Here is a 25,322-nt window from a genome sequence, read left to right on the forward strand (position 1 = left end):
AGAAATCTGCAATGTCGTGTGAATTATGTTGAAGACATCTACTATTCTAAAGTTTGAGCACATTAATACCCATCTTGACTACAATGACCACCCTACATTTACATTTGCATTTATTCATTAAATAGACACTTTTATCCAAAGCAATTCACAAATGAGGTCAACATCCCTTAGGGTGGGTCTGTATTTAAATAGGTGTTATAACACTATGTCACAAAAATCACCAACACAACCTTAAAATTAAAGCACCCATTAAAAAGAGCCCCAAACTCATCAGCCTCACCTTAATCTTGCATCAAAACCACCAGCAGTAAGAAAGGTATTCACAAAACAGGAAAGTCTTCAAATGTTTCTTAAAATACGCTGGGAAATCAGCTACTCAGATGAATGTGGGCAGTTCATTCCACCAGAGAAGGGGCTACACATGAAGAGTTAGGATTGAAATCGGATGCTACGTGGAGGTGGTATTGCCAAACACCAATCATTAGTAGACATGAGTGGACAGGAACGAGCATTGGGCCTGATGAGGGCCACCAAAACGTGTAGGTGCTGAACCACTAACTGCTATGAAGGCAAATAATGACTTGAACCTGACGGATGCTGCTACAGGGACCAAATGGTCTGACCTGGGATGGGAAGCGATGTGCACCTATCTTGGCTGGTTAAAAATGAGCATGATGGTACCTCTGCCAGTAAGAGGCTGCAGTGGTCAAGATGAACGGAGAGTGATGTGGCCCATATCTAGACAAAGACGACAGATATGGTCTGATTATGCAGATGTTATACAGATTGAATCTGCACAACAGGCACACTGCAGCAAGGAAATTAACTCTAAGGTTACATTAAAAGGTAGAAATTTCATTAACCTGGGCTGAATGGATTATTTGTTGACCTTCAATTTCTGATTCCTGTACATGGCAACCTAGGTTTTACAATTTAGCAACATTGTGGGTCCCATCAAAGCCTGTGAAAATTCTGCTCTAGATACATATGCAGAACACCAGCCAGTCTCAAAGATATAAATCCTACACGTAAAAGGCCTTTATCGACGTATCTTCAACTTCAGTATGCCTGTTATATCACTAAAGTTTATTAGATTTCACAATAATTACAAAAACATTTCTGAATGTAATAGAGTACTATGAATATAAAAACTAAAAGGCAAACATCATATGCAACCAACAGGAGGCTTCCTCAAAAATAAAAGAACGTCATACGTACCAGATACAAATATTTACAAGTCTCACTAAGGAAGAAGCTCTCCATCCGATCTTCTTTTGACTTTTCAATGACGTGATGCAGTGTGGCATACCCACACCTGTGAGAAAAGGAAAGATCCATGAATGGACAAGGAGCGAATGTGTTTAAAAGGTTTCCAAGCTACAAGTCATATTAAAACAGAAGTGTAACGTTTCAGTATTAGCAGAGCTCCAGCAACAAGGAATTGGCATCCTTTTAACAATGTCTAAGCACAAAGATGCACAGCAAATTGAACTTAGTCGAGTACTATATGAAAAAGTAAATAATTCTAATTAATGTGACACTCTGTAAACGCTCTCAGTCTAGCATTAGAGTTAATATTAAATAATAACTACTCAAAGCGCTCAGCAATTCCAGGTTAATGGCCTTGATCAAGGGCCCAACAGAGCAGAGTCACTTTTGGCATTTACGGGATTCGAACCGGCAACCCTCCGATTGCCAGTGCAGATCCCTAGCCATTAGAGTTACTAGACATGTAGGCAGTATAGCACAGAGGCAAAGGCACCGTCCATTAAACTCTAAAGTTGCAGGGTCAAGCGCCACCTCTTCCTTACTATGTAGCAAACTGCTTCACCCAAAATACTGGGGTCTCCTGTTCTCTTGATGGTGTCTAGGGCAGTACATTCACTGGTAACTTTACTGATCTGATTAACTGCAGTGTACGCATATTCCAAAATACCACGGTATATTTTAGCAAAAAAATATGTGCAGTTTTACACTGCATAATAACGGGAAGAGAGGTAGGGGCTTACTGCACCAAGTTAAGGAAACATGGGCCATGCTACATTGTGACTTTACAAGATTTCCTCAAACTTTACACCAGCACCCACAAAAACTAAATAAATCTACTGTATGTTAACATGGTAGTTATTTAGTAATCAGTCATACCACTCGATAGAAAGCATGTGCCGCTTAACCAGTATCCCTGCCACTTCCAAAGCATAAAACATTTATCCAAAATGGATCCTCAGAAGTAGCACAATCACAATAAAGATACATTCTAATCAACAATTTAAACCCATGCCTTTACTTGAAAATGAATATACAAAACGAATGGGTCAAATATAACACAATAATCATGGAACAAAATTATTCATATCTATCAAGATCATCCCTTATTAGTGAGTTACAACATAAAAGTATGATCAATGAACAACCCAAGTGTTGAAAATGTAATGAGGCCTATTAAAGGGCCTTCTTTCCTCACATGAAGTTGCAAAGGAACATATAGCAAACACGACGTCTAAATTGTGATCTGCAACACAGCTTCTAGTTATTTTTGTGGGTTTTTTTTTTTTTTTAAATCACAATATCTATCTAGACAAAGGTGAAAGTTTTCAATGAACCACAGAAGCCCATGTTGTATGGAGGCAGCTTTATCGGTCATTTACCTCACTTTGGTGTACTTTTCAAGGCTCTCAAGAATATCCATTCCCACATGGAGATAGAAGGGATTTTTAGTGGCCTACAATGATACAATGGGCAGAATTTTTTTTTTTTTTAAATACTAAACTATATAAAAACATAGTATTATCAACTTTAAACATAACAAAGACAAAAAGACAGGTGAAATAAATTGAAATATATTAAATGAACTTTCCAGAAAAAGAAACACTGAATGCAAGTTAACATCAATCTTAATGGCTTTCAAAAGTCTCAACTAAGAAACAGATGAAGCCAAACTCAGCAATGGAAATGATTCATTCTGTCACCAACACTTTAATGAGGACTCGCTCCGACCCTGCACTTCTAATATGTGGCGACTTCAAAGCAAATGATGACAAATTTCTTATCAGTTTGTGACCGGTTCCACACAAGGAAATAAGAAGCTGGACCTGCTGTATTCAAATGTTAACGATGCCTTTAAGTGTAACCTACGTGCTCCTTTAGGCAAGTCTGACCACAATCGGATTAATCGTATTCTCAGCTACAAGCCGGGTTATTAGATGCATTGGCTGAGAGTCGAAGTCGAGGAGTCAGAGACAAATTTTGGGTACCTGGAATTGGGGTCGGAGTTGGCAAAAATGTACCGACTCCGACTCCTAATAAATTTAAACTGTAATGGAAAAAAAACACAGCAAGTTCAAATGTCCTATTTCACAAACAACAGTCATAATTAAATACTTCTCTGATGTAAGAATAAAGCCCAGTGGATAGTTGTGTCACAACTAGTGTGAAGTTCAGATGAGCTATTATACAACCTGACATTCACATATTGTAATCTGGATTATGGTACATTACACAAGTGTTTTCATTTTATTTCAGATATAACGTGTTTAATAAGTTCATGTGAGTGTAGACAAGTGTAATGTGTAAGGTGTGTGCTATGGCCTGATGTGTGTTCAAGAGTTCTTGTCTTTTGTTTAAACCGGTCAATACGGGATTATAGTCGGCTTCCTAGTCAGTAGTTCTCTGGTTAAATGACGTGTCTGTTGCCTTCCTTCAAATCAGCATGGAAAATACATTAGCATATTAAATACAGAGGAGTCGGAGTCAGAAGTACCGGAAACTAAGGAGTAGGAGTCGAAGGATTTATCTACTGACTCCACAGTCCTGATCAGACGGCAACCTGTTACCACCACATTTGTCAGGATGTAGAGCCTGGAGGCTGAAATGGCCCTCGACAACAGACTGGGAAATGATGTGAGAGTCAAATGGGGACAACAGACTTATTTTTCTGCGTCGACACAGTCGTACCCAAAAAGACTGTACGTTGCTTTCCAAACAAACAACTCTGGATTATTTCCCTTTGGGGACAAATAAAGTTCCACCTAAAATTAAAGTCAAAATATGCAAACTGCAAATTATCTATGAGGGACTTTTAAAATGTTTCCGCACTTTAATAATTTAGTTGGAAATGGTGAAGGCGGGAGGAGGGGTAATTGGGCATTAAAAAGTTGGTACGATGCGGAGAAAATTGCATTGCAAAGTATGGAAACTTTTTGAACATCCCTCGTAATATATTCCAATGCTTGCGAAACATTTAAATATTTATAACATAACTTATGCTATTTAGGCACAAGATAATTTCTGTGTGACGAATTTTGCAATAAAAAATACTGCCAATGTGAAATGTGGCCTTGGATCACATATTGTATGACATTGTTCCATTTCAGTCATGTAGTAAAGGCAAATGAAAGCGTCTTTTGTTGAAAGTCAGGGCTTTAAAAATCTAATTGAACAATCAGAACTAAGGAATAACACGAATAGAACGGTTATTCACCATTTGTATAATGTTGTGAAAGCTGTCAGCGCACAACATAAGAACTTTGACAAACGAGAGGAGAACATTCAGTTTATCAGGCCTCTTTGTTTTTTTTTAATAGCTAAGCTGTCCCTATAAAGCATGTGAAAGTGGGCTCGGACCACACGTTAAGGGTTTTGTGCGTACACACGCTTAAATTTAGTGAGTGGCATCTTTGGATGAGCATGGCAAATTGCAACATTTGTTTTCTAAATGAACTGCTGCATTCACAGGCTTATTTTAAAATTGTACTCTGTCGAGACTACCAAATCACAAACTTACTGTTGTATTGCAGCCATTCTTATGACATACTCGGACTCTATTGGGAGCAGCAAAACTGCAGCTCTCGGGACCTGTAAATAGGAGACATCGATACACTATTCACTGCTACTGATTGAGAAATAGAAGTGGATTACAGCAAGGAGAGGAAATCAAATAGCAGTGGATCTTGTAATGCCCTCCACAGCATTCCTCTAGTTGCCAAACTTGCCATGCTTGCTTTTTTGTTCAAAATGTCTGCCCCTGCACCATACCCAGTGAGTAGTTTCAACTATAATGGATGACAGTGGAGAAGTCTCAACTTCACGCAGAGTGTTGACATTCTCATTTTCTTAAAAGAAAATATCTACTATAAACAGTAAAGTGTGTGTGTGTGTGTGTGTGTGTGTGTGTGTGTGTGTGTGTGTGTGTGTGTGTGTGTGTGTGTGTGCGCGGTTAATCCAAGCAGTCTGACCGGTCAGTGTGGCTTTGGTGTGATTGGTGACGCAATCAAAAAAGGAAGGGTGATTGTGAGACCCACAAGGTGGAGTAACGGCATAAGAGGCATGCTGAGAGTCGCCTTCAAAGTCGGGAAGTATAATACTGGACAGGAGGCAAACAAGATGCCTCGAAATGACAAGAGTTTTAGAAGCAGGTTTTACAGAAATGAGTTTGACAGATTGAGGGCCAGGCAAGAGTGGTTCATTGCCAGATAATTTGGCCAGTAGTATTAGAAGTTCTTTATAGATCCAGTTAGGACTCACAGCTAATGGGTCAGTAAGGCATTTAAGCAAGAAATAAATTCAATGGCCACTGCTGGAGAAATGATTCATATTAACTCAGAAAATAAATGGAAAAATTTAAATATGGATGGTTTTGCACTACACTAACATTAAATTATAGGTTTATAGAGTCAATACTGCTGGTAATCCAGGCCTTGACCAATCTGGTTTGGACATTCGGATTCTCATTTGCAGGTTTGATCTGGCACAGGTTTTATGCTGGTTGCCGTTCCTAACCCAATCCTCCCCAGCCTACCTGGGCTTGGAACCAACACTTAGACCAGGTAGACAGAAACAGGAATGAGTGTATTAGAAGGACAACACAAGTGCGACAGTTTGGTGACCAACTGACAGAGACTAAATTGAGATGGTTTGGGCATGTGCAGAGGAAAGATGAGGGGTACACCGGGAAAAGAATGTTGAGGATGGAACTGCCAGGCAGAAGGAAAAAAGGAAAGACAAAGAGGAGGTTTATGTAGGTGGTGAGGGAGGGCGTGAAGGCAGTCGATGTGGTAGAAAATGTGAAAGACAGGGACAGATAGAGACGGATGATCTGCTGTGGCGACCCCTAATTGGGAGCAGCCGAAAGAAGAAGATTCAATACTGTCATGTGTACAGAGTACAATGAAACTCCTGCTAACATGTGCTGATCAATATGCAACACCTCATGTTACTGCAGTGCTAATATTTTATACTATTAACGATTAAAAAAATAAAAAAATACTAAACCGAATGCTGAAACTTTGTGTACTGACTTGAATTTATTTTGCAGCGTTTTGATATGTGAATGTCTAGTAAATCGGGAACACTACATACAGTACATTTCAATGAAAAAAATTTCATAATGTGGGAATATTTTGTCGTTAAGCCGGGCTAAATACATTGTCTCATGCCTAATTCTTATTGATGCCAGGGGTCACAATATAATGAAGCCAAGAGACCATTATCACACAGACGAGGCAGAGCAGTTTTGTGCATGTTGTACCAGACTGTCGAGGTAAAACAAGAGCCATGCCCTCAAGACAAAGCTTTTGATTTACCAGTCTATTGACATTTATCGTTACCCCCGTTACACCTTACGCGCTTCAGATACAGGAATGAGCTGAAAAATTGATGGGCCTGCAGCCAAGATGATGCCTTCATACTTCTTAATTTAACGACTCTGCCCTGAATGCTGGGGGCTGCCCCATCTCCTCTTCCTCCTCTTGAAATCAATCAGGTATCGTTGTACCTGAAAACTTTTACTGAGTCAGTGTTTGAAAAGTTTCTTTTCTCTTGGGCCTAGGCCTTCTGTACCTTCCACCTCCTACTTTTTCGATTTGCATCAGAGGTCAGTGCTTAGAGCGGGCGGAGTTCTTCTTCTCTTCCAGTTCTTTACAACCATTTTCTTCAACCCCCAAGTTGAAACCTGGAAATAGTCTCTACTCCCTCCTACTCAACACCTCCCTTAAACTTTTCCCTATCATATCTAAGTGGTTCATGAACTTTTCCTCAACACTTGTGCTGTGCTGGCATACATTTTCAAAACATTACAAATAATTTCAAAAATCCTAATCATTAGCACACAGTTTACACTTTTCCCCCAAAAAATTATAAACATGACCTCCCAATGAGACACTCTGAGCTAGATCCCCCATATCATCTTTGCCCTCTTCAACTACTCGGCATCTTCTTCCAAATGTCCTGGGAATGTCCACCAAATGCGGCTGCTCTCTGGCATCATGTGGTGAAACTATGCATTTCTTCCCCTTTCCACCGTCTCCTCAAGATCTATTCCTGTTGGACCTTTCTGGCCTTTCCTCACTTTACTGTTCTCTCTCTAATTATCATGATTTGCCGTTTGTTCTAATTTTTTTTTACTGTTTCTCTTTAGCCTCTAATAAAACATCTAAAAGAACTGAAACTCTGCCTTGAGGCTTTAGAGGTCAAGTAAGCAGATTGTCGCATTCGTTGTTGAAACCTAGCAAATTTTTAATGGTGTTAAAAAGTACAACACAATCTCCCATGATGCTATCATGAGCACCCATAGTCTGGGGCGCATTCATGAGTCCAGTCAACGTCTCCCAGAAGTCAAACCAAGTGGCATCAACCACGCAACGACTCATAAGCTGGTAGCATGGAAATGTTTATACCGTGTAAAACTAATCACAATGTTACATACAGCAGTGGTTCCCAAACTGAGGTACGCATCGCGGTCCCTGAAATTTAATTTATCTGTGCAAAACCCTTTATGACAAGCCTGTTGTGAGCAAAAACCAATGAAACGGTTTAAATACAATAATACGTGGATTCCCAAATTTAGTGTGGTGTGAAATTTCGTCATCTGAATAAATAAAACCTATTATTCGAATCAGTATTTAGTTCATTTAACGCGAACATAATTCCGTTTCGTGGAAGTCAACTTCTCCTTCTTCACTGTTTGAGCTTTTGGTCACTAGATGAAAGCACAACGCCGACACTATTTAGTCTTCGGTAACTCTGCCTCACAGAAACCGCTCGCGTTTGTTGTTATACGTACACTGCCGCTGTATCGCCTCATAGTCACCAGATCTAAGCACAAAGCCGATATCATTTCGTCTTCGGTAACTGCGTCATACAGGCCGAAGGCAGGATTTAGTTTCGGGGCGGAATTTATCAATTTATGAAATTATGAACTTTTATTCAGATTTCGAGGCGGTTTAGACTCAAACTCCCCCCCCTTACAGCTCTCCCTCGCTTTCAACAACGTGCGGGTGTTATTCAACACAACTCACTTAACCTCGGGTGGTACTTGATGTCCAAAAGTTTGGGAACCCCTGACATACACCGACATCCACACTTGCAAAATGTTGACTGGTGACAATCTGAAAGTTGAACTACATTTTGAATGTTCAAGGTGTAATGTACCTTCCAAATGATTTTAGCCCTGGGTTAGAGAAAGACTAAATTAGATGTAGTATACTGTTCAATAATTTTACTTGCATACTTTTATTCTTTTAACCTTTCTCTTCGCTGTTGAAAATCTTATGACATGCAACAATACAACCAAACTCAAATTCAGTAAACTGGTGCTACACTAACACAAATCTATATATTCAAATTCAACATAGAAAAGGGCCAGGAATCAATATGGTTTACTAGGCACTTAAATCATTTATAAGCAAACACTTGACCAGACTTCTAATCAGGTCATACTTACAACGCTACACCTGTAGCATAAGTAAACTGTAGCATGCTGCCATTTGGCACAAATTTAAAAGTACAATCGCTTCGTAAGTCAGGCCCACAGTGTTAGAAGGTACATAACTGACCCGACTTCAAGAGTGCATACACAGTAATAAAGCCATGATATTTATTTAAATAAACACTTAATGTAGTTAATTAAACAAAGTGTAAGGCACAATTCTGATCTCAGAGAAGTACTAGATAAATACCTGATACAGAAGATAAGTGGATTCCACCAGCTCAGGCCTTAGAGGATAGAACAGCACATCTGGTGCCTGCAGCTGCCAGTTATATCTCTCAGGGAGGGCACCAAAGCGTTTCCATATGGCATAATAAAAGGCGTGAAGGCAAATTGCATTTTCTATATCACCACTTAACACCTAAAATTGATTTGAAAATCATCTTTACTTAAACAGAAATTCATTGCAAGGCAGAAATGTAAATAATGTAATCTCAGTCTAACCAGTATATCGGAGTGCTACATTCTGCAGTATGCCTTTGATGTTTCAATAAAGAGTAACAATGGAACACTGATGTGTGTTACAGCATTAAATACGAGAAACAAATTAATATATGCCATCTTAGAAATCATTCAAAACCTTTATTATATTAAAATGTGCCATGTGCAATGAAGCTTAAATAAAACGATTATCCCATTCTTTTTACAACAGGGATGTTTACTTAAATAAAAAAAAAAAAAATTAAATGCTGCAAAGCACAACACTTGAAAAGAAATAACACAAGAAAAATAAAATCTTGTAGAATCCAAAGAATTCTGCAAGTAACTCTGCAGAGGATATGTAGCACTTAACCGGTATAAGATTCTAAAAACCAAAAACTGCCAGGTGCAAGGTGGGAATGGTGACAGACACAGACAGACAAACACCCAGCACTCCAGATCCAATCCAGATCTTTACTCCTGTAGCCACCTTGTTTCCCCAGTGAGGATTGCATTGCCTGTACTGTGTGTATATATACAAGTTGCAGCAGAAATAACTCCCACATTTCAAAAAAATCACTGTGGGGTCCCCAAAGCAGGTAAAGGGGTGCGGTCCGTTCCGTTAGGTACGGTACATAATAAAGTTTTCAGTCATCACCATGCAGTGGTCGGGTGAGCATCGAGGCTTTGTAGTGGAGGCGGTTTTCAAAAATGGCGAATCTGTAGCTGCGACGCAGAGGGTGTTTCGAATGCGGTTCGGTTTACGTTCTAATGAAAGTGTTCCGGACCGGAAAATGATTTTGCTGAGGGTTCAAAGAGTGAGTGCAACAGGAGGTTTTCAAACATCGTCCTTGGTCCTTGGACCAACTCAAGGAGGCTACTGAAGGAAGAAATTGAAGGAATTTCGCCCGACATGCTAGTGAGAGTGATGGAAAAAACTTCCAAGAACAGCTCCAAATGTGTATCAGCCATCAAGGCCACAATTTGGACGATATCATTATTAAAACTTAAAGTAAAAAAACTTTTTTATATCTACATTTGAGAAATCAAAAGTTTTTGGTGATACCTCGTAGCATTTTTATTTTTTTTTTTAAATCCCCTTTGAAATGTGGGAGTTATTTCTGCCGCACCCTGTATTTTATAATTATAATAAATATATATATATTCCTAGAATCTATTGAAATTGTCAGAAAAAAATTGAAATATACAGATCTCAGATAATTGAAAGGAACTACTCTGGGCATCTCTGTCCTAGGAGGATTTGTTTTGCCGACACGCTCGCCTCGCTTGTACGATAGCGGCAGGAGGAAAAGTAAAAGGGATACTGTCTTGCAGATATTAGCGCCTAAGCGACATTGTTCATCTTCTGAGGTTTCGTTTTGCAGACGTTTTTGTCTCGCTTGTGTTATTAGCAGCTAAGCGAGTTTTCTGTTTCCTTGGAGGTGGAGCCCTTACCCCGACTCCACCTCTCACTTCCGGGCTGGACAGACAGACACACACACTTCCAGTAGATGTTTATATAAAACAACTTAATAAATAACTATAGTGTCTTTAACAACACGCAGGTTAATGGCAATTCTTAACTGGCTCCATGGGAATTCAGGGTCAGCTCCTGCCATGTGCTTGAACCTTCCACTGCAACCCTAAATTAGAGTGAGCAGATCAGAGAGTGTTACATTATCATCATAAGCTGCTGTATATGGTAATATAGGATACAGCACACTATATATCACTCCATTATATTCACTTCATTCATCGGACTCCCTGCTGTTAACCATTCCACTGTGTGCACGATGGGTGTTTGGGCTTTTAGTGTATTGAGGCCACAGTTATGGAATACCCTGCCTTTGGAGCGCCATACCTGTACCTCACTTTAGGTTTTTAAATGTAAACTTAAAATTTATCTTTTTAATATTGCCTTTCCTTGTTTTCATTAATTTTATTAGTACAATGGACTGTTTGATATTATGTATATTGTTGTATACTGTCCTTGGGTACCTTGAAAGGCTCGTTTAAATAAAATATATTATCAAAATTACAAACAGTTAGAAAAACAAAATCAACACAAATAATAAAAAAAACAAAAGAAAAAACCTTTGTACTATCTCAGGTTATTCAATGGACTTGATCTGCTTAAAGAAAAACGATGTTCTAAAGCTTTTTACTGGTGCTGTGTAAACACAAAACACAAATACAAAATGGTTGGATCAATTTACAGAATACATTTAAAAGAGGGTTTTATGAACAGACTGTAAAGGTTCCATTTGTACATCATCATTTATATTCTCATTTATCCATTCCCTAACCAGCTTAAGCCAATAAAGGAATGAAATAAAAAAAAATAACAAGAAAGTGTTGTTAACCCTTAAAAAATACCTGAAGGCCTGGAAAGAAAGCCTGAAGCGAGTCTATCCATGTATTCATTATCTGTCCGTTAAACATGTTCACATTAACATAGAGCGGTGGATCTCCTTCACCTTCATTACAAGCTTCCCGGCTAGGAAAAAAAAAAAAATTAAGATTATTACAAGTATTTTCATAAATCCTGTCCCCATAAATAACTCTCGATTAGCCAATAACATAACTGACAGCACTAACCCATATACTGCACACATTCCAAATGAATGCTAGCAAAACACAAAAAAGCATGCAACTAGGTTCTCCCTTAGGAACAGGAATAAGAACATCTTTTCTCTTTCCAGGTATGTTCCGTTAAGATCTTCACAGGTCTTGTTGTGCACTGCAGTGGCCACTTATGGTACCCGAGTGTGAAATGTGTGGTCTACTGGCTGTTCTTTCAGACCTGCACAGGGGCTGCATCCATTATATAATAAAACAATGATGGGCGTATATCCAGTCCCTATCACCAAGTGATTGGTCAGTTTGGCTTTGGTGAAGCAGCAAAAGAGGAAGTGTGAGATGCATGAGGAGGAGTAAAAGCGTTTGAGGAATGCCAAGAGGGTCGCCTTCAAACAAAAGATGGCAATTATAAAAAAAAAAAAAAACAAAAACAAACAGACAGGAGGTGAGAAAAGTGCCTCGAAAATAACGAGAGAGTCTGAGAAGTAGGAACGTGCTGGAAGGAGGGAGCGCCACCTGGGAGACCCTCACAAATGCAAACAGAGAGGAAAGATACACATAGAGGAAAAGCAAATGTTTTTATTATAATGTTACTTGTCTTTAACAGGTACCATGGCCAGTTATATAATAAATCATAATATATTTTGCTTCTGCATGAAGAACTAGAGGAAATAGCTGGTAGCTACTCAGAACTCGAAACCTTAGAAATTTTAATAAGTTCTTTTTTAAACTAAAGTTGATATACTTTGTGGACAGCGTACCCCCAAACACAGACAGACCGACACCAGGATGTCCAAAGCACCTTTATTTTTATTTTAGCACCACAATGCCTTCTCTCACCAACTCTCTTCCTTTCTTCCTCTTTCTCTTTGACCTCCTTCCTCCTCCTCCTCACAAGCTTTGTCTCCTTCCTCCCAACTCTGGCTCATTGTCTGGAAGGAGGCGGCCCCTTTTATCAGGACCTGGATGAGCCCCAGGTGCTCCCCTTGACGTCACTTCCTGGTGTGGCGGAAGTGTCAGGAAAGCCCCTGGAAGCACTCCGGGTCTTCTTGGAATTATTTCCGGCAGCACTTCCTGGTGTGGCGAGAGTGCTGTCATCCAGGATTCTCCAACTGTCCAGGCGCCCCCTGGCGGTGGCCACGTCCTCTCACGGGCATCCCAGCTCCGGCTCTGTGGCCCCCAAATAGACCCGGGCGGCTGCCCTCTCGTGGCTGAGGAGAAGTATTGTCCCCGTCGGGGACTGTCCAGGCGTCCCAGCCAGGCAGTGTCCCTGTACATCTGTGACAACTTCTACCCAAAAATATATATTTTGTGTATGTGTGTGTTACCTATCCTGTGTTGTTGGTACTGGTGACTTTTATCCTGATATTTTTTGAAGAAAACAGAATGGTCTTCAATTCAAAAACTCTTCCATCTGAACACGCTTTTCCAGAAGTGGTTTGTTTAGCCAAAACAGGTGCAACTTTGGATGCTGTGAACATATGACTGGATATCTGCCATTTGGATTATGGAACACAAGTAACCTGAGATTCCCCACCAATGGGCATTTTGATATTGTATCCAGCTGGTCAAGCTGGTTCTCCATTATAAGCCCACAATATTAGGAACTTTGCCATCTTAGTTCTGCGTGAGTGTATGTGATTGTTGGTGAGGTTTTTTTTTTGCTCACTAGAAATAACGTGATGTACGTAACATATAAAAAAAAAATTACATTTTCCATCACACTGTTCCTTCAAAGGTAACAGATAAGAAATATACTGAGAGCCACTGAACCTGAAAACTCAATTCTTACCAAATTCATCTTCATGGCTCTGAAGAATACACACACGTCAGGACATCAACTACAACTACTTGATGGATTCAAATGTCCCCAGTGTTTCATCTTTTCACATGGATAGCAGAAGCAAACATTCCAAAAAGCCTTTGTTCTCCAACATTATGCTAATCACCTGAATTGCTAGCACATATAAAAGAGAGGAAGCACTTTCGTAATTACACTATCGAATATTTAAAGTGTGCAAGTCTCCACTAAACAGTACTTCATTAAAAACTTAATAACAGATATGATTGTTGAGACATTCTCATACCCTCGTCGTAGATGGCTTTGGATGCTCGCATAAGCAGCATTAAACATTTTGAAGTCTTCCTTTTCACCAAAAAGAATATAAGACTTCAGCAGATACTCATAGAAGGAATCCATCCCAGCTCCCAGTCCACTTTGCTTGCCAACCCATTGGCCTGTCTGGATATTTACAACGTTACCTGAAAACAGCAAAAGCATTTTATTTTTAAGCTGCAAACACCAAAGTGGATGTTAATAAAATTTTAAACATGCTATTGGAATAATTCTGTATTAAACTGGATGTAGCCTGTTGTACATACACACCACCGTAATCACCCACTAAAACAATCAGTTACTATAAACTCTGGAAACATCAGAACTAATTATCTTAAAATCTGCGGGATGTAGTAGCTGACGTTGAAACGGGGAAGGGTATTGCAGGGAGGCAGCGACCTCCTGGACACGTCAAGACCGGGATATTAACAGTTACATCCGGCTCATCATTATTTAAACCATCAGGAGGGAAAGAAGAGGAGGAAGGAGAAAGACAGAGATTTCATTTACCAACAACCGCTCATCATTTTCTGCCACGATTTACACCGCGCTTTGATCCAGTTTTGCTTTTCATTCAGCTGGAATCACAACAGCCAATAGTCGCCAGAAACCCCGGGGTTGGATATTATTATCTGCCATTCGCCGAGGAAGCACGGTGAGGTTCTATTTTTCCGGGAGCTTCAAATGCATCTATTTTTGATCAGTCATCCGCATTCTGGACAGTGATTTAACTGGACTCGATTTCAATCATTCAGTATCATTCATTGATATTATTTGTATTTTGTGTTTACTATACTTTGCGGGGGAAGGAAGATTTTTTTGTTATTATATATGTAGTGTTTCACTTTGCAGGTTTGGTGGAGATGGAATCATAGACAGATAGATTTTTTACGTCAGGCATTTGTATTATTGTCAACGTGCTTCATTTAATATATTTCTATATTTTTTTACATATCTGCCTTTGTTTATTAGTTTTTAAACCGTCAATTGGGAAAGAGGGAAAATATTAATTGTCAGAGGTACGGCTTGGTATAGGTAAGTTTCTCAGTAATTCATCCAGGCCACAAGTCCTGGTAGTGTGGCTGCCGGCTGGGTAAGGGGTCGGCCTTTACACTTTAACCCAGCTTCTGATATCTGATCAGGCTGCCAATCACCGAGGAATTCACAGATTCTCCAAATAGTGGGTCGAGAAGTCGATCACCATTTTGGAGAAATCATCCACTATATAATGATTAGCGAGTTTGGTCTTAGCTGAGCACATGAACATAACAAATCTATGGCATGATACAGCCTGAACTAAGCAGATGTTATACAGAGTGAATCTGCATGAACAAGAACTAATTGAAATGTTTGCAAGGTTTGCTAGGACTTATTTCCTCGTTCCTATTTATAGCTACAAGATTTGTGTGTTATTTGGTAGAAATGAGTATATGTGCTTCAAGTAAGGCAGCCACAAGTTCATTAACTTAGTGTACAAGGAAAGTATAAAAAGATAATACAACAGATTCCAGCTAAGTTGCTGCAGTGGCATTAAGTTCAAATCCTTGATGCTTGCTCATGGAGTGGTCAATGGATCAGCACCTGTGCATACGGAGACACTTGCAGGGTTTTAAGGTTCTTCTCGCCCACTCAGGTCTGCTAATAAATGGTGTCCGGTGACACCACTTCCACATGGCATAAAGTCTCAATCCAGACTTGTAGCTGGTGGAACAAACTGCCTGCCGACTCCTTCGCGTGTTTTAGATTGCATTTCTGAGGTCTCTTGTTCTGTGAATATCTAATTTATAATACTTCCGATTAGTTCTTACAGCTAAGGAAAGATTACCGAGTTTTGTATTCTGTCTGGTTTAAAGCTGTAACACGTTTTCTGAACAGTCCCCCAGACTGATGCTTACTCACTAATGTCGACCTCTTTTGTAAATCACTTGGCATAAAAGCATCTGTCAAATGAATTAATGCAAAACTGAAATAAAAGTTAGACAAAAGGGGATCAAATACACACACGGGCTACAATATAAAATTTTGTGCATGTATGCTCTTTTAAAATTATTTAATATTTAGGTTTAGAGTAAATCGCTCCTGAAATGGATCTGTCTCGATTAAGATTAGTAAACAAAACTTTAACAGTTATGCTATGAACATTAAAATAAAAAGGTTTACTTGCCTAATAATCCGGTCACATTGCTTCTCAGGTTCCAGAGAGCCCGGACGGCTCTCCGTGCTACCCACTCAAAGGTTGAATCGCCAAGAAGCCGACTCAGGATTCCAAATTCTACCAACAAAGAGCCGGCACCAGCAGTGCAGGTTTCATTCACACTGTTGGGTGGCACTCCAGTCTTCAGATTCACCTGGAAAATGATATGGACTCAAAATTTTATTCTGAAAGATAAGCAAACAGAAAACATCCAGAAACCTAAACGCAAAAGTCATCTTTAAAAAAAAAAACGACAGAGGATGAAAAAAAAAAAAAAAAAAGGAAATAATTCTTTATGAAAAATGTAACCAATTTATTAACAGTTAAAGTGTGTCCAATTCTACTTTCTGAACATTATAGTATATACCTACTATTGGCCACAAGGTGGCAAAATAAAACCTTTTAATGCTTTTCAGCAGAGCTGTCGAGGTGGAAAGTTGCGTTTTAGAAATCAAGACAATGGTTACTGACGAACAACAAGACAGGTAATTTCTGATAAGAAGAAACTGGTGTACAGACTCTGTGTTTATATGTATTTTATATATAAAACATGTCCAGCAGAAACAGGTGTAGAGTCTTTAAATTTATTATATACCAAACATTTTTCTCAGAAAGTATCAAAACAAGGTACTATAATGAGCAAATATTCTATTATCAACTCCATAAAGTAATCATAAGGACAACAGCTAAAAATTAGCCTCACTTGTGTATTTCCTTAAGCGAGTTTCTGTTTCCTCGGAGGTAAGCCCAGACTCCACCTCTCACTTCTCACTTCCGGGCCAGAGAGACAGACACACACTTCCAGCGTAGACATTTATATATAAGATACTTTAGGTCCACATTAAAAAATAAAAATAAAAAAAGAACCTGGGTATTTCAAAATACTGAGGCTAGGGATCTGCACTGGCAATCGGAAGGTTGCCGGGTCGAATCCTGTAAATGCCAATAGGGACTCCGCTCTGTTGGGCCCTTGAGCAAGGCCCTTAACCTGCAAGTGCTGAGCGCTTTGAGGAGTGAGAAATGCGCTATATAAATGCAATGAAAAGAATTATTATTATTATTGGTTTATGTTTTAAGGAAAAGTTTTCCCAAAAGCTATGATAAAGAGTGCTAAGCCAAAAGCTCTCTTTCTAAGGGGCATTTAGCACAGGCCATATAAAACAAAGTGGCACAAGCATGACATTTCAGAAATGGAGTGGGCGTTGCTTTATACTATGAATTGGTGTGCAGCTTTACAAGGCTGTTGAACCAAGCTGCACTCAATATTGACATTCACCTTAGACCAACTGATCATTTAACAGACTGTGTGTTTGCATACACATACACACACACACACACACACACACTTGACATGTACCAACTCTACCATAACAGTCTCCTTAGCATAAAGATTTATTACAATAATTGATGAAAAGAGTGAAAATAATTATAGGAACTCATTTACAAGCAGTACCAACTTATAGGGAGGACTTCAAACCAAACATGTAACAGGACTTACCAATGCCTTGCTAAAATGACAAAGTATAATTATCTTATCCTACACACACACACACACACACACACACAGCAAATGTTAAGATTATTAATACAAATATCAACTGAGATTAAACCATACTGATAAAACTGATACTGTACACTTACCCGAGGATATGGGATTCCTGTGCCGGTGTTCTCAAAAGCTGGCAGAAGTCTGACAGCTAAATCACGAGCCAGATGCAGCAATTCGTTATCATAATTCTCTAGTCCTACATTACCAAATGGATGTTTTGAGTCAGTCAACAGAATGTGTGCAGAGATCAGACTTCCCAAAACCCTGAAGGAAATTAAAGATATTGACATAAGCACTTAACTTATTCACACAAGCCACGGCATAGCTGTGAAATTTACAGATTAACAGTATGCAGTTTTCCCAAGCAGACACTCATACCCATGCTTAGGAATTGTAAGATTTTTCAATAAAATTCACAGTAAAAAACTTTAATAAGAAAAAAATAAGGGAAGAATGAAGCGTGAGATCGACAGGCGGATCGGTGCGGCATCCGCAGGGATGCGGGCTCTTCATCGGTCTGTCGTGGTGAAAAAGGAGCTGAGCCGTAAGGCAAAGCTCTCAATTTACCATTCGATCTACGTTCCAACCCTCACCTATGGTCATGAACTATGGGTAGTGACCGAAAGAACGAGATCGTGAATACAAGCAGCTGAAATGAGTTTCCTCCGCAGGGTGTCTGGGCTTTCCCTTAAAGACAGGGTGAGAAGCTCCGTCATCCGGGAGGGGCTCAGAGTAGAGCCGCTGCTCCTCCACATCGAGAGGAGTCAGATGAGGTGGCTCGGGCATCTGATCAGGATGCCTCCTGGACGCCTCCCTGGTGAGGTGTTCCGGGCACGTCCAACCGGGAGGAGGCCCCGGGGAAGACCCAGGACACGCTGGAGGGACTGTCTCCCGTCTGGCCTGGGAACTCCTTGGGATTCTCCCGGAAGAGCTGGAAGAAGTGGCTGGGGAGAGGGAAGTCTGGGCCTCTCTGCTTAAGCTGCTGCCCCCGCGACCCGACCTCGGATAAGCGGAAGAGGATGGATGGATGGATGGAAGAAAAAATTCGGACAGGAGCATCAGTAGGGTTTGCGCCCTAGGAATCAAGTTCAAGATGGGCTCTCTGTCCCTGTGACACTCAAATAAGTCTCAGCAGGATTCCGGAGGGGTTTAAATGGCTGAAGTTAGTGCGGCCCTCTGATGGCTAACATCTTGGATTGTCGACCACAAGGCTGTTGGTTCTTTCACCTCTATGGCTCACTCCAAGAGTGCCTTGACTAGGCCATTATTATTAATATTACTAGTGGGAACCCGAGGAGAGTTTCTTGCAGCAACATCTCCAGTATAACAGTAACTGTGGTTGAATTTTCCCCAAAAATATGGTTTACTGTTTTATCGAACTATAAGCAGGGCTGTCTTATCAGCACCATGGGCCCCCAAGCAAAGAAGTGCGTTGGGACCCCTGTTTTGACAGCAAAACTGAAACATACATAGTCATTAGAAACATGGTGGGCCCCTATGCTCATGGAACCCCCGGCCAGTGCCCATTGTGCCCATATATTAAGACGGTCCTGAATATGATATCAAATGATCCTGCCTGCTCCCTCTCGCAGGGCCCAGTGGCTTTTGGGGATGTTATGCTGAATGTTCCCGTTTAAAGATACCCCACACAAAAGATATATTTTGACAATATATACGATATTAGCATTATTATTAACTTCATTTTAATATAATTCATTATAATGAGCATCATTATTATACTTTTTACACTTCAGACTTTGTACGTTTTGCACATTTTATAGTAGAATAATGAGTAATAGAAATGCCATTTTTCAACCCAAAAATGCAATCCTAAGGAGGTTAATTCAGCAACATAAATGACTCACTCGGTTATCAACATCTCTAATGATGAATCATTCAGACTCTGCTGCAGAATGCTGGCAACTTCAACTAAGGAAGCTCTTGAAGGAACAAACACAAGTTGGACCTGCTCTACCACAATGTTAACGCCTTTAAATGTAAGCCTGTGGCACAACTGACCACATCTCACTCCCACCGACAAGCTTGTTACCGACACCAGCTTCTCACTTTTTATCCAAGCCAGAATTTCTTGTGAGTGTTTCGGGGGGGTTGTTGTTGTTTAATATTTGTATTAAATGTGTACAATTGAGTGTGAAAAAATGTGGTTTGTTTTTTTCTTTACAATTTCAAAGCAGCACTTTCAAAACATATTGTAGAATAAATATGAAGAAAGAAAAAAAAAAACACTAAGGGCAAGATACAGTAACAGTCAAAAGCACCCGGATGGATAGGAGGTTAAAGATATAAATGTGTGACAGAAGGGACAGATGATTAAATAATCTGTACTTGCAGCTCTGTGGACTCATCCCATACATTAAAAAAGCCCTCTCAATCCCAAAATGGTAATGTCAAAACTTAAGCTGCATCGATTTTGATACAATATTAATTTATGACTCGGTATCAAAATTTTCTACACCTTTATTCTAGTCTCATTTTAACTGTCCTCTCTGAAGCCACTATGTTGTGGTTCCAAACAAGGTTATTATAGTTTTGACTTTTTATATTAGTTTTTATTTCTATATTTTTTCTGACCTTACTTGGAAATTTAGTTTAGTTTTAGTTTTCCTTCATTGTGTATTTTTAGTTTTAATTTAGTTTTTATTTTACAAAGATATTTTTATTCTATTTTTATATACATTAGCTTCAGTTTTAGTAATGATGGTATGGTTAAAGAGCTACTATGGAGTTTAGTTTTGTGTCACAATGACACAGAACTGTATACTTAACGGGTTTGGGTATAATATGAGTTTAATGTTAGTGGAAGCTTACTACACTACTTGACACAGTTCACTATTTAGTTTTGTTTTTGACTGATAAAAACAAGCATAATCAAAACTAGGTACTGAATATGAACAATTTTACAATTTTTTTTATATTTGCTGAAGAAATCTGCGCCGACTGTTGGCACTTTTTTTCTTTTCCTTTTATTGCCCTGAATGGGCCAATTTGTAATGAAATTTAGGTAAATTTTAAGGTGTGAGGGTTTTTTACTCTAAATGTCTACAGCAAACAACGTATCTGTTGTGACCAGAGCAGGGTAAAATAATTAGCCAGCCATGGATAACTCGGAATGTTAACTTCTTTATTTTACGACAGGCACTCACTGATCTCCAATCAAGAAGAACATTCTTTTATTCAAGACTCCTTTGCTATCCTTTTAACAGGTAACACATTTTTTAAAAACTCCCCCTAGCGTTCTGGCAAAAACTATAACTGAACACAACAATATCCTGCTCCAACGACAATGTGCTTATAATGAATGCCTTCAACATTGCATTCAAAAATGTCAAATATTGGGCTTTTTTTTTCTCAAGCAGCCATATTGATCTCTGATTCCATCTCAGGTACAAACAATTTATTAGACACAATTTTGCCACCTGCAGGCCTGAAAAAGATATAAAAAATTAGAAAACAGAATCTACTGTGTTCTGACTGGTGTGACCATGAAAATCACTGGATGAATATGTGCGGACGGCTCATGATGGATGACTTTCAGTTTCAGAGTTAAAAGTTAAGTGTTAAAAACTAACAGCAAGAATATTAATTCAAAAATCCATCCATTCATTATCCAACCCGCTATATCCTAACTACAGAGTCACGGGGGTCTGCTGGAGCCAATCCCAGCCAACACATGGCGCAAGGTAGGAAACAAACCCAAGGGCAGGGTGCCAGCCCAACGCAGTCATTCGAAAATGAAATCTAAAATTATTTTTAGTAAATTATGTTATTTCAGTAAGTCTTTCCAGCTACTTTATTAGTTTCGTTTAGTTTTTCATTTCGATTTTGTTAATTATTTTATTTCAGTTTACAAAAATGTTTAATAATAGTTTCAGTTTTGATTTCAGTTTTCATTAACTATAATAACTTTGGTTCCAAAAACCAGCTGCCTCAAAAAGGACACCCAAGAAGTGGTCCCTTCACCTTGCGTATATTGGACATCCTCCATTTATCCTTCCGTCCAATTTCTAAACCCACTTTATCCTAAATCAGGGTTGTGGGGAAGCTGGAACAAGCATAGGGTGTAAGGCAATAGCAATTCTTGGGCTGAGCACCAGCACGTTACAAGGACGACACATACACACACAGGGCTGTGGAGTCGGTAGCCTGCGCCACCACCACCTACTCAAAGCATCATGATGCACCAACATTGATGGACTGAAAGCCAGAAGTCTACGTGACCATCATCATCAGGTCCTTCCATGAAAACCCTAAATACAAAGAGGACTGTTTGACTTATGTTAGGTAGATTGCCCAGAGGGGACTGGGCGGTCTCGTGGTCTGGAACCCCTACAGATTTTATTTTTTTTCTCCAGCTTTTGGAGTTTTTTTTTTTTGTTTTTTCTGTCCACCCTGGCCATAGGACCTTACTTATTCTATGCTAATTAATGTTGACTTATGTTTATTTTTTATTGTGTCTTCTATTTTTCTATTCATTTTGTAAAGCACTTTAAGCTACATTTTTTTGTATGAATATGTGCTATATAAATAAATGTTGATTGATTGATTGATCCCCAGAAAAACCAGGCCCAATTCACACCTCCACCAGGTGGACCACTCCTAATGACCCATGACACTATGGAGGTGGGAGGGGCTGTTAAAGGTGTGACGGTTACATCTACCCACATCTCCCCCTTCCTTTGTTTTACTCAATGAGCCTATTCAGGGCAGGTGGGAAGTGAAACTAACCTGGAGGATAAATCTGTGGTCTCTAACAACATTCCTCAGACTGAAGAAGCTGTTTGGATGAGCAGTGAAACGTATCTATCTAACAAGGAAGAAGTCCGGTTGCCATGACTCAACTACCAGATAACTTCACCTGAATGACTAAGAAACTTCACAGACATATTCCAGCAATGATGTTTTTGTAGAAAACAACTTTGTATTTAAAGATGCGGCGATAAATATTCAACACATATTAAATTACCCGTAGCATGTGGAATAAATGAAGCACAGCTCAGCTTTGCTCCTCACTTAACACTTATGCCTGCCTGAGAAAATAAACCTCTAAAGGTGTCCAATGGGGATTAGTCAATGGCTCTCCCTTGTGAGTTGCACGTCACGTTCCGTATCCACTTGTGCCTGGAGTTTCAACCTCGGGGGTTTTCACATCAAGACACAATATGGTGAAATCTTTACTTATTGTTACACCATTCTCTAATTTGGCAATAATGTGTGCAATGTTGCAATACTCCAAGTCAAGACAAATAGCTTTAATTATGCAGTATTCCTTTGTGGAAATGAGACAAGATAGGTCATTAAAAAAATATTCTTCCATACAGAAGGACAAATGGTGTTTGTGCTGAAGCTTGTTTTTAAAAAAAATTTCCGATCCTTGCATTTCAGCTCTTTATATGTCACATTACAGTGGTGCCTTGGATTGCGAGCGTAATTCGTTCTGGAAATGTGCTTGTAATCCAAAGCACTCATATATCAAAGCAAAATTTCCCCATAAGAAATAATGGATACTCAGATGATTCATTCCACAACCCAAAACTATTCATATAAAAATGATTAATACAAAATATAAAGTAAAAATACATAAAACAAATTAATTTGCACTTTACCTTTGAAAAGAATCATGGCTGGTGTGAGGGAGACAAGAGAGAGGAGAGTTATCATATGGTACAACTTTCACTCTAAGTAACGCAATCCCTGCTATCTGTCGGCTCACTGGAATCTTCTTTTTTTGGCGACTTTAACAAGGAGCCTCTCCAATGAGTTACTTTTGCCTGAAGAGTCACTACACTTAAGACACAAAATTTAAAAAATGCTTTACGCACTGTGAGGTTTCTAAACTCGTTTGGGATTCCACCCAATGGGACAACACGCAGAAGAGCGTCCCGAAGCAACCGCAGCCTCCCAGTGCTGTAGCAGTTCGTCATAAAAGCGAATCCGAAAAGATCGAGGACATGTTATAAGTGCCTACCGATGATGGGTGATACAAGGAACATTATAACTGCACAGGGCACTGGATTACTTGGCCACTAACCTGGGCACAACCCTGCCTGACTGCTGTGCCTGTGTTTAGTAGAGTGGCAGATCCAGATACAATAAATAACTGTGCTGTTCCTGTTTCAGGATGAATAAAGCTGATGTTGCTTAAGTACGGAGACTCGGCTTCGTGTTTTGGGGTGCAAGACGGGGAGTCACACGTTACACACACACACACACGGTCACCATGCTATAGTACACAGTATACACGCGTACGGACGTGGACTATATGAGTGAGGAACGCCGACCGAGAATGGGAGATTACCTACAATCCCGCAGAGAGAGAGAGAACCATTAGCTCAGTTGTGATCACGTGACCCTCAGCAGACAAAGCGTATACATACTTCTCGTATTGCAAGACTTCGCTCGTTTATCAAGTTAAAATTTATTAAAAATTTTAGCTTGTTGTGCAAAACACTCGCAGACCAAGTTGCTCGCAATCCAAGGTTTTAATGTCACTACACTGGTTACCTGTGTCATTCAGGATTGACTTTAAAATTCTGCTTATGGTTTATAAAGCCTTAAATAATCTCACCCCATCTTATATATCAGAATGTCTGACATCTTATATTCCAAATCGTAACCTCAGATCCTCAAATGAGTGTCTCCTTAGAATTCCAAGAACAAAACTTAAAGAAGTGGTGAGGCGGGCGGCCTTCTGCTGCTATGCCCCTCAAATCTGGAATAGCCTGCCAATAGGAATTCGCCAGGCTGATACAGTAGAGCACTTTTAAAACACGGCTGAAAACACATTACTTTAACATGGCCTTTTTATAACTTCAATCTAACTTAATTTAACTTAATCCTGATACTCTGTATGTTCAATCTCCTCAAAATAACTATTCATGGTGGCTCTAAAATCCGTACTGACCCCTACTCTCTTTTCTGTTTCTTTTTCCGGTTTCTTTGTGGTGGTGACCTGCGCCACCTCCACCTACTCAAAGCTTCATGATGCTCCAACAATGATGGACGGATTAAAAGGCAGAAGTCTACGTGACCATCATCATCATCAAGTCCTTCCGTGAGAACCCTAAATCCAAAGAGGACTGTTTCATTTATGTTGGGTAGAATGCCCAGAGGGGACTGGGCGGTCTCATGGTCTGGAATCCCTACAGATTTTATTTTTTTCACCAGCAGTCTGGAGTTTTTTTTTGTTTTTTCTGTCCCCCCCCCGGCCATTGGACCCTACTCTTATTCGATATTGTCATTATACCATGCATAACAAAATTACAGAGTAATTACTCCTTCAGATACAATGCAAGGCAATGAATTATGTGCATAGTAACTATAAAGGTGCTACACATTGGGGGGGTGGTGGTGGTTGGAGAGAGAGAAAGGGAGACGGAGAGAAAAAAAGAGAGCGAGAAGCTGTCCTTGAGTTGATGGACCTGTAGTGTCTACCAGAGGGCAACAGTTCAAACAGGTGAAAACCAGGATATGAGGGGTCCTTTTACAATAAATAAATATATAATATAAATATAATATAATGGTTACTAGCCTATAACAAAATTTGGAAACAGTTTTTGTCATCAGATATTATCAGTGACATCGATTAGTTGTAGCCCTAGCTTGAATGCCGATTCCATGTGGAGTTCACACATTCACCTTGTGCCTGCATGTATTTTCCTTTGGTTATCCAATTTTCCTC

At 39.6% G+C, this 25,322-nt stretch overlaps 1 protein-coding gene across 1 annotated transcript in view; it reads right to left on the reverse strand.

The window, feature by feature from the left end:
- Positions 1–25,322, reverse strand: part of edem1 (ER degradation enhancer, mannosidase alpha-like 1) — a 50,328-nt gene that overhangs the window by 9,781 nt on the left and 15,225 nt on the right. Inside the window, exons 4-10 of the mRNA XM_039770748.1 lie at positions 17,716–17,887; positions 16,045–16,228; positions 13,852–14,026; positions 11,561–11,681; positions 8,955–9,125; positions 2,649–2,722; positions 1,219–1,315 (exon numbers count right to left, since the gene is read on the reverse strand). Coding sequence (XP_039626682.1) covers positions 1,219–1,315; positions 2,649–2,722; positions 8,955–9,125; positions 11,561–11,681; positions 13,852–14,026; positions 16,045–16,228; positions 17,716–17,887 — 994 coding nt within the window. The remainder of the gene's footprint in view (positions 1–1,218; positions 1,316–2,648; positions 2,723–8,954; positions 9,126–11,560; positions 11,682–13,851; positions 14,027–16,044; positions 16,229–17,715; positions 17,888–25,322) is intronic.

This window comes from Polypterus senegalus, chromosome 12 (genome assembly GCF_016835505.1).
Source record: "Polypterus senegalus isolate Bchr_013 chromosome 12, ASM1683550v1, whole genome shotgun sequence".
Classification (NCBI taxonomy): Eukaryota; Metazoa; Chordata; class Cladistia; order Polypteriformes; family Polypteridae; genus Polypterus; species Polypterus senegalus.